This window comes from Carlito syrichta, unplaced genomic scaffold (genome assembly GCF_000164805.1).
Source record: "Carlito syrichta isolate Samal-C Ts95f unplaced genomic scaffold, Tarsius_syrichta-2.0.1 Scaffold288132, whole genome shotgun sequence".
NCBI lineage: Eukaryota > Metazoa > Chordata > Mammalia > Primates > Tarsiidae > Carlito > Carlito syrichta.
In genome coordinates this window covers 54,223-63,858 of record NW_007232228.1, presented here as the reverse complement: position 1 = coordinate 63,858, position 9,636 = coordinate 54,223, and the positions used below count along the sequence as shown (strand labels likewise).

The 9,636-nt window shown below is 41.1% G+C and overlaps 1 protein-coding gene across 2 annotated transcripts in view; it reads right to left on the bottom strand.

Moving 5' to 3' along the window:
- The window catches only part of GRIN3A (glutamate ionotropic receptor NMDA type subunit 3A), a 180,111-nt gene extending 170,736 nt beyond the window's left edge, over window positions 1–9,375 (bottom strand). The window contains exon 1 of one of the 2 annotated variants that reach the window (XR_002481681.1): window positions 8,262–8,960. Coding sequence is in view for 1 of the 2 variants with exons in the window: in XM_008053372.2 (XP_008051563.1) it covers window positions 8,262–8,960 (699 nt within the window). In the remaining variant the exon portion in view is untranslated. Of the gene's footprint in view, window positions 1–8,261 lie in introns of both variants that reach the window. The other variant, XM_008053372.2, reaches the window with a different exon arrangement.
- Window positions 9,376–9,636: the final 261 nt, after the last annotated feature.

The following is a 9,636-nucleotide window of genomic DNA, read 5'->3' as shown; positions in this document are numbered from 1 at the left end:
GCCACTGCACTCCAGTCTGGGCGACTGAGTGAGACTCCAATTCAAAAAAAAAAAAAATTAGCCGGGCGCAGTGGCACATGCCTGTAGTTCCAGCTACTTGGAAGGCTTAGGCGGAAGGATTGCCCGAGTCCAGTGGATCGATGCTAGGCTGGCCGTGAGCCTGTCACTGCACTCCAGCCTGGGCAAGGGAGTGAGACTCCAACTTGGAAAAAAAAAGCCACACAAACCTGAAGCCCAAGTCTATGTCCTAACCCATTCTTTTTGTTTTTTAAAGAACTAAACAGCAGGGCACTGGGCATTAATGCATCTATTAGTAAAGTGAAGCTGTGATTTCTGTTCTATTGTTCCTTGAGTTCCTCGGAGCCTCTTATGAGAAGTTAGGGCAGTAGATGAGGAAAGACTTGTGAGTTCCTCTCTATTATCGTCTAATAGAACACAGCATTGTTTATAACCACGATGTAACTGCTGCAAAACTCCAGCCATCCTGAACCCATATAAAAGAGCAACTAGCTAAAATTGGATCTCAAATTTCACTTTATTGTTAACTAACTTTACACACACTTAAATTTCAGGTGCTCATGAATCAGATCTCTAAGTATGGTTTCAAAACAGCAGATTTCTTCATTTTTTTCAGGCCTGTCTGCTGGAGCTGGATGTCTTAAACCTGAATATTATATACATATTGAAAATGTGCCGGGCTTGGTGGCTCAGCCTGTAATCCCGCGCCTTTGGGAGGCTGAGGTGAGTGGATCGCCTGAGCCCACGGGTTCGAGACCCGCCTGGGCAGCGAGACCTCATCTCTACAATAAATCAAAAAATCAGCTGGGCATGGTAGCACATGCCTGTAATTCCAGCTACTTGGAAGGCTGAGGCGGAAGGATCGCCATAGCCCAGCAGGCGAGGGTGCGGTGGCCGGGAGCGGCCACTGCACTCGTCTGGGCAACCGAGTGAGACTCCAATTCAAAAAAAATAAAAAAATAAGAAAATGCATATAGACATTTCCTTGAGATAAGTTGGGATACTTTAGTTCTTTTTCTGATTAGTTTTCATTAATCTTGCCATAGTAACATTTGTGCTAAAAGAACAGTCATCACCACCATCATAAGACCATGCTGTACTCTAGGTACTGTGCTCAGTACATTGCATATCTGATGTAGTCTTCACCATAAACTTATGAGATAATCATATTTATGACTCAAGAAATTGAAACATAGAGACATCAGGCACCTGTTTCTCAAGGTATAATGTCTAGAACGTTGTAGAGCTAAGAGTCTCATATAGCTCTGAGCTTCTCAAAAATGTAGTTTCTTAATTCTCACCTAGTATTTCTTCCACCTATATTATTGTCTCATTTTTCTTATTTGCATTATAAAGGCAATATTTGTCCTGCTCACCTTCCAAAGTAATTGTGAGAAAAAAACGGTAAAATAGATGAGAAAGGACTTTAAAAATTTTACTTATATATTTATTTATTTAGAGACAAGTTCTTGCTTTGTCATCGAGGCTGGAGTGCAGTGGTACAATCATAGCTCACTTCATCCTCAGACTCCTGGCCTCAAGTGATCTTCCCATCTTGGCCTCTCGAAGTGCTGGGATTGTAGGTGTGAGCCATCATGCTGATAAAGAACTTTGATAAATTTAAAAGCATTCTACAATTTACTCTTCCCAAAAACATATTCTCATATTGAAGTATGGAAAGCACAGGTGAGAAAGTATGGAGGCATTTTTTTCTCTTACTATTTTTAATTGTGTAGGTAATACATGCTTATTTTTAGATAAATGGAAGCATGGAAGAAGAAATGCAGATTTCCATCCTCTAGTTATAATTACTATATATATACAGACAGAGTCTTGTTCTGGCACTCAGGCTGGAGTACTGTGGTGTAATCATAGCTCACTATAAACTCAAAACTGAAACTCTTGAGTTCAAACAATTCTCTTGCCTCAGCCTTCTGAGTAGCCAGTACTGCAAATGGGCACTGCCACACCTGGCTTACTTTTTTATTTTTTATAGAGATGGGGTCTCCCTATGTTGCACAGGCTGGTCTCTAACTCCTGGCCTCAAGCAATCCTTCCTCCTTGGCCTCCCAATGCTCTGGGATTATAGGCATGAGCTACTGTGTCCAGCTAACATTTTTATAAATAAAGTTTCAGATTTTGCATTTTACAGAAACAAAGTAACACTTTACATACATTTTTGTAATATTTTTTACCTCTTTGTGTCAATAAATAAATTCTTATTTTGAATGATTGCATATTACTCCATTATAAAGATATATCATGACTCAGTTAATTAAATTTCCATTGTTGAACATTTAGTGTATACTTTTAACAAACCTGGAAGTAGATGTCTCTCTCTTTCATCCCTTTTTCTGGGATATTACAAAAGTAGTGATGGATTCAATCCGTTCTTTGGTTGCAGGCTGACAAAGATACTAAGTTCAAAAGGAGCTATTAGTCTTTTTTCCTTCTTGATGACTTTTCACTTCCTACAATGCTCAGCTCTTTCTACTTTTCTATATTTTGTCTAAGTATTATCATCTGCCTTGAAGTGCTGTTAGGAGGATTACATAAACACATTTGTGAAGAAGCTTTGAAAAACACAAATTCTACAAAAATATATGATTAAAAATTTTCCTAAATCTATGTTTCAAATGAATAATGATGAGGCATAATTTGACCTGATTGAAAAGGGAGTCATCTGCTGTATTCTTTACCACTTGACCCCTTGAAGGCTTATCTCCTTTACTAAATCAGCCCTAGCCAATCAGATACCAGCTTTTCAGTGTCAGGGTTTATTCTTGATGACATAATGCCAGCCCAGGTCAAGGATCAAACTGCTCCCTCAATGCAGGAGACCAAATACAGCTGACATTCTTCCCTCAAAGTGCATAAATCTTACATAGTTAAAAAAGATCTGAAAATTTGGCTGAGGTGTCAGGACAGAGAGGAAGTGGGAGAGAGTTGGCTTACTCTAAGTTCACCCCTTCTCCATTGCTCTTTTCTTTCATAAACTCATAAAGAAAATATTAGAGAAAGACAACTAACTGGGTGGCTTAAAGATTTCTATTAGTTTGTCATTAATGTATACACTCAAAAAACAATGTGGCAAATATTAGAAGATGTACTTTCTTCTTATCTAGTTTTATAGTTATGGCATTACATCTCTGGTGCTGTACAGTTCCTCTGCTCTTCTGCGTATATGGCAGTAGCTAAACAAGGCAGAAAAAAAGACAAGGAGATTTCTCATCTCTGTATTAAAATGAGCAATACCTGTTATGAGAGCCCCACATGGTTGTCTAAGGCAATGGTACTCAAAGTAACTATTCTGCAAATTATTATGTGACCATGATAATATAAGGAGCATAGGCCAGTATGAACCAACATATTGCTTTCTTTATCAAGAAATACTTGCTATTAAAAAAAAAGTTGAATGAGCCAATGTGTCCTTAGCGGTATAGTTGGTGGAATGCGAGGGGAACTGGGGTAGTCTCTGTATGACTGTAGTCTTATGAATGATATTTTGCCTTAGAAAAAAAATTGAGAACATTATGAAGGACGAGCATTTCTCAAAAACCTTATGCATCTTATTGAAGTTTCTATGGAAGAACTTAAGGTTCTAGAAGCTGTGTTAGATGTGCCATAGGTAAAAAGTTACCATTAATACTGAAATAGTACTATAACATGTCTTCTTTTCCCAGGCAAGTGTACCCTAATTAAGAACTTAGTTCTTTTTTCTCCCCTCTACCTGCTTACTATTTTTTAGAGAGAAAAAAAGGAGGGGAGAGCAAAGAGGAAGGTGGGGGATAGAGACATATTACATGTGACAGGCTAATTTGATTAATAATTGCTAATGGACTATTGAAGAATTAAGACTTAATTCTTATCTAATCATGATCAACACATCTCCACTAGTTATTTGGCTAACACTATAAAGTTTTTCAAAGTATTTTCACTTTCTCATTTGAGTTACAAAACAACACTGTTAGGCTGATAAAGTACCTTATTTTGACTGATAAGTGTAGATGCTCAGAGATAGTCACTTGCCCAAGAATACATGGTTAGTAAGATGCAGAAGTGAATTGGGAAATTTTCACCACTATTTGATGTACTTTCCAATACATTGAGCTTTTTTTAACTAATGTGGTTGGAATTTGGGAATACTAATGAAATAAAATGTAATGGTACAAAATCCATGATGCCTTCTACAACAACAGAAGATAATACACTAAGGAATTAGGCATTGAAATTGATCCTAGCTTAGCTGATTTAATCATAAATTAACTCTAAGATTTAATGGTCAATCAAGTAAATCAAGAGCAAATATATTCTTTATGGATTAAGTGACACTCCTGTGGTAAGCGCAAAGAAAAATGGGAGAGACTAATTGCTAATAAATGGTGTCTGCTAGTTTCTTCTGCTCTATTTATCTAGAAAAATAAATAACCGAATAAAAAAATCTTCCAAAGTAATCCCACATCTCTGTTCTTCAAGAGGAACCTATAAAATATCACTACCTATGAAAAGTTTTGCATCACTTGGCATTTAATTTGAAATCATTTATCTTCAAGTCAACAACAATTAGGTGCTACTATTAGCCATTCATCATGAATTGCAGAAGAACACATTTTCCCCAGAGGAGAGAGAACTTGACTTTGCACAGAGCAAGTCAAGGAAAACCAGCACTTTTGAGAACAGATGTTTTAAAAATAAATGTCCTTTACTGTCCCCTCATGAGACACCTAAACTCTGTAGTAGTATCATTGTTCTGTCTCTGTATCATGCAAAAGTAGTGCTGTGTTAGCCAATTTCTAATGAATAGGCTTCAGACTTAGTCCTGTATTGTCAGAGGAGATAGACCACCTGAAGCACTTATATTTCCATAGGAAAGAAAGTATTAATTTGTTACTACATATGACTGATAAAACAGGCAAAGCTGTGGTTGATACTTTCAACAAGAGTTGAAAATATTAGTATAGTCACTTTTGAATTGCCTGGGTTTGGGTCTGTGCCAATCATGTAACTTCATTAACTCTGCCTAATGGGACTGATATGGAATTAACATGAAATACATATTTTAGAGAAAATTGTGTTTATCACCACCTCAGCAGGTAAATTTTAAAACGTTAACTTTGAAGAAACTACACAAAACCTCTAGATGAAAAAGTAGCATGGAAAGGGAAAAGAAAGAAAGTATAACTGTAGGAACTTCATGTAACTTAAATGTAAATTTTACTACGTTTATATGCAGCATCATTATTTGAAGGTTACAGAACTAGAATTTAAAGCTAGGAAATGATCATTTTAATAAGATGGGTTAGCCTCAGTTGGAGATTTGGGTATGGCAGTGAAGTCAGAAATATTTTTGATGGAAACATGCCTTCAACCCATTCTATGTGTAATGTTGTATTAAGCTTTTATAATGTAGTAATAATAAACACATGTTTTCCAAAAGTACATAGTTAACTAACTACTTTTAATGAATTTACTGACTGGAGGAAGTTGGTCCCCTCCAAGTTGATGATCTTATGTGTTTATGTTTTGAATAAATAGTATTTTGAAATAAAACTATTATACTTTTCTTAGGGGTCTGATTATCTCAGGGGTATCTCCTTCTATTCAAGAGTTGTGGCAGGATGTTATTAAAACTATTACTTATTAATTAAAACCTTCATATGAAAGAAATAAGCAGCACAAAAGAAAATGAGAGAAAAGAGCTGTTGCTGCTCCTACTTTAAATGATATTTTGATTTGTTTGAATAAGAGAAACAATTGTATTTTACTTAGATGAACAAGTCCACTTGCTTCTAGAATCCTTCATTCAGGCATTGGCACACAATCAACGAATTAGGTCACTGGGCAGTAAATTCCAAGGACAGTGGCTAGATTAAGTCAATTTTATTTAATGTGTAAAATGACTTTGACATTCTTTTATATTTGGGAAGTTTAAAAAAAATCACATCAGTGTATCAGAGGAAGGTCCACTTTTTGGTAGAAGCAAGGGAAAGATCAGTTATTATTTTGCCTAAAGCAGATTATGGTCATATCCTAAAATTACATATTACGGTGACTTGGCATTGAACAGGGCATTCTTAATATGGAATATTATAGAATGACATTTAAATGATATACTAAAAGCAAGACTAGTCAGATATATTTGAATTTAAAATACAAATGGAGATGAAAGAAAATGTCCTCAGCTGGACAAACTAGATGTGAGTTTATGTAATAACCTTTCCCTTTCAAGATGTGTACCATGAAAATAATAGTGACGACAGTGAGTTAAACATGTTTTTGAATTGAAATACAGAAGTAAATGTACTTGACAGAATATTTGTTGTCAGCTTGTCCATGGAGGACTTTTTCCCCCCTAGTGGTCTTAAAGCTTTGGAGTTTACTGATTCTAGATTCTACTTTATGGTTTTTCTGGTACCCTTGTTGTAATGTGCTGTATACTGCACACATTCATTATGGAACACAATTTCTCTGATAACTAACAGACACTAATTTGGGAGGAAAATTCTTGCTATGTAAGACTCTTACCAAATAATCTACACATAGAAAGGAGTCTGGTGACTGTGACCACTATTGGCAACTTATGAAGTATTAGACAATAAAGAAGCAATAATGAGAGGCAAGTCATGCTGACGACTGCATTTTGTTAGATCTGATTCTGCATATATATTAATAATGGTGCACCCTATGGATGCAATTTCATGTTTATAACACTTGGACCATTGGCAGCATTGTGCACCTGTGTTTTCCATGCATTTCCATCTGCTGCCTACAGACATTCAGACTCAGGTGACAGAAATATTTTAGATAAAAGTTAATTAGCCTGTACTCTGCAGATCAAATATCTATAGTTCAGCATTAAAAAGGAATCTTCTGGGCAACTTCTAAGAGTAGCTTGTACTTACCCTTCCTAAGATTAAAAACATAAGACTTATTTTTCTAGAAAGGGGTATCTTTAGTACTCCCTTGATATTTTATGCATAGAGTCAATTAACTTTTCAATGTATTAACATATTGCCCTTACTCAATTTAGTTTTTATCTTTGCATATATATCAAAAGTGGAATAAGAGAGATTAGAAATATTTATGTTTTTCCACCTAAAAGAGTGGAGTGAAAATGACGTAGAGTTAAAAATCGTCCAGGGTTGGGACTCTTCCAAGTATACTGACCAATGCTGATTAAGCCCCAGAACTTTCCTTAGTTTCTCAGTCTTTAAAATGGGGCCAATTCCAATTATCTATTTGCTTCACAAATACTCTGTATAATGCTGACTACAGTTTTTGACACCATGTAAAAGTAGTGTACACAATGCAGAAAACTCTTATTGCTGAAACGATCCTATCTTGTCCTTAAGTATTTGTCTCCTCATCATTACTCTTCAGTGGTTAAGTTCACAAATAGCCTCTTTAACTGAACACGTATTTAGTTTTCTTCTTCTTTTTTTTTTAGCTGATAGGAAACTAAATCATTAGATTCTTATTCCTTTATTCTTAGGTAATGGGAGCAGAAATAGGACGAACAGAGCAACAGCCTACCAGCCTCTGAGTAGACACCACGTAGAAGGAAGATAGGGACAAAGAGATAATCCCCAAATGAATCTCCACATTCCCTTTTATGCTACTATATGCTTCAAATTCTGTCCAATACTCAAGGCTAATTGGCCACTCTTTTTTATTTATTGATTCTGTACTAGTTGTAGATTTTCTGTTTACTCTAAGGAATTCAGAGGGATGTGCCTTCTTCCTTACACCACCGCTTATGGTTCAGGCACACCTACCAAAGGAATCAGAGAGCAGATGCTGCTTTTTCCGCCACATGCTCTCAGAGTTCCTCCTGGGAGTGTACGACTCCCGCAGAGTCAGGAATACCCCACCCCCAACCTGCGCGCAGGCTTTCAAAACCTTGACCGCTCTCCACGGTCCTGAATCTCGACTTCTACTTCCGTAGGGAATTCACTAGATTTCTCCCAGCTGTACAAAACATGAAGATTTTTTTCTCGTATTCTCGCATTTCCTTCCTTCCATCTGCGACCCCACCTCGCATTTTCTTTAAATGTTTTATTCTACTTCTACTGTGTTCCTTCTACCTACCTCCTAAAAACATATGGAGCCCTTAAACAATAACAAAGTTATAAAGCACCAAGTCTCCCCGGACTTCACCAGCCCTTTCCTCTCCCCCACGCTGCGGCCCCGGCCCCGGCCCCCAGCAGCTCCTATCTCCACCCCACGCGCCAGACTCCTCTCACCTGACTCTCCCGCGGAAACTCGTGGCGCACGATGCTGATCACTGGAATGTGCAGTACCGAGCTGACCAAGTCGAGCTCCAACATCTCGCCCTGGCCCTGAGGGAAGGCAAGCAGCGCCGACACCCCTTGCACCACCACGGTGTGGCACACACTTTGCAGAAAGGAGAAAGGGTCACTGCTCCACGGCGAGCTAGGGGAGGAGAAGGGCAAAAGCGGCAGATCGCCCAGGCCCGCCTCGATGGCCATCACTACTTCCAAAGACAGGTTGTAGGGCAGCAGCCCTTCCACGCGATTCAGGTTGTCCACGGCGAAGAGGAGAGCGTCCCGCGGCCACAGGGTCTCGGCCCCAGCGCCCTCCCCGGGCTTCCGGGCGACCGGCGACCCCCGGCCATGCAGGGTGCTCCCCAACCAGCGTGCGCCCGGCGAGGGCGCCGGGGGCCGCCAAGTCCCTGGCTCCGGCTCATCCCGCTGGGCGCCTGCCCGGCTGCTGTCCGGAGCGCGGCTAGCCGCGCGGGGGGCCGTGGTCCAGGGCTGCAAGTGCACCGCGCCCACCCTCACCGCGTGCCCGATGCGCTTGAGGATCTGGCAGGGCTGCGGGTGTGAGGAGGAGCCGGGCACCCCGGCCAGCACCAGTGCGCAGGGCGGCGGCAGCAGCAGACAGACCCTGCTCAGCAGCCACCACAAACTCAGTCTCCTCATTACTGAGACCCGCAGGGAGAAAGCGCGCCCCCTCCTGCGACCGACTCGCCCCTCTGCGGCCGTCGCCTGAGGTCTCCAGGTTCCGAGCGCAGCTTCGTTAATGTGGGTGAAGCGGTCCCGGGAGCTGGAGCGATCTCTGGGTCATCCAAGTTGGAGCTTGGTGCGCCCTCGGCAGTCTGTGATCCCGCGCCCGGGTCCCTCCGCCTGGAATCCCCTGCCCGCCCAGTCACCGCACGGTGCGGGGCGGGCGGGTCGGCGCCTGTCACCCGCGGCTTGGGCGCCTGTTCCTTGCCCGCCCCATCTGCAGGGCGCCTGGGGCACTGCGTCCGGCTGGGGGAGGCGGCTGGTCTGAGAAGCAGCCGGAGTTCCGACGGGAAGCGGTGACAGAGGAGCAACGCTCTCACTTGGATTCTTTTCCTTCCAGGCAAGACCCACTTATTTCCTGGGGTCGCGTTGGAGAGGGCGTTCACTCCCGGAGTGCAGAAAAGAGGCAGCCAAATCCGCCTTGCTCCACTATCGGCCACCCTCTTGCTGGCTCTCTCAGCGCGGACTTCATTTTCCTTCTTCCCTAGCTACTTCCTCTCTTCTCTTTCTTTATTTTTCCGCCCAGTCGCCACCTCCGCTTGCTTTCTCGGAGGAGCAACGCGACTGGCCAGCAAAGGGTGGTTCTGCTCTG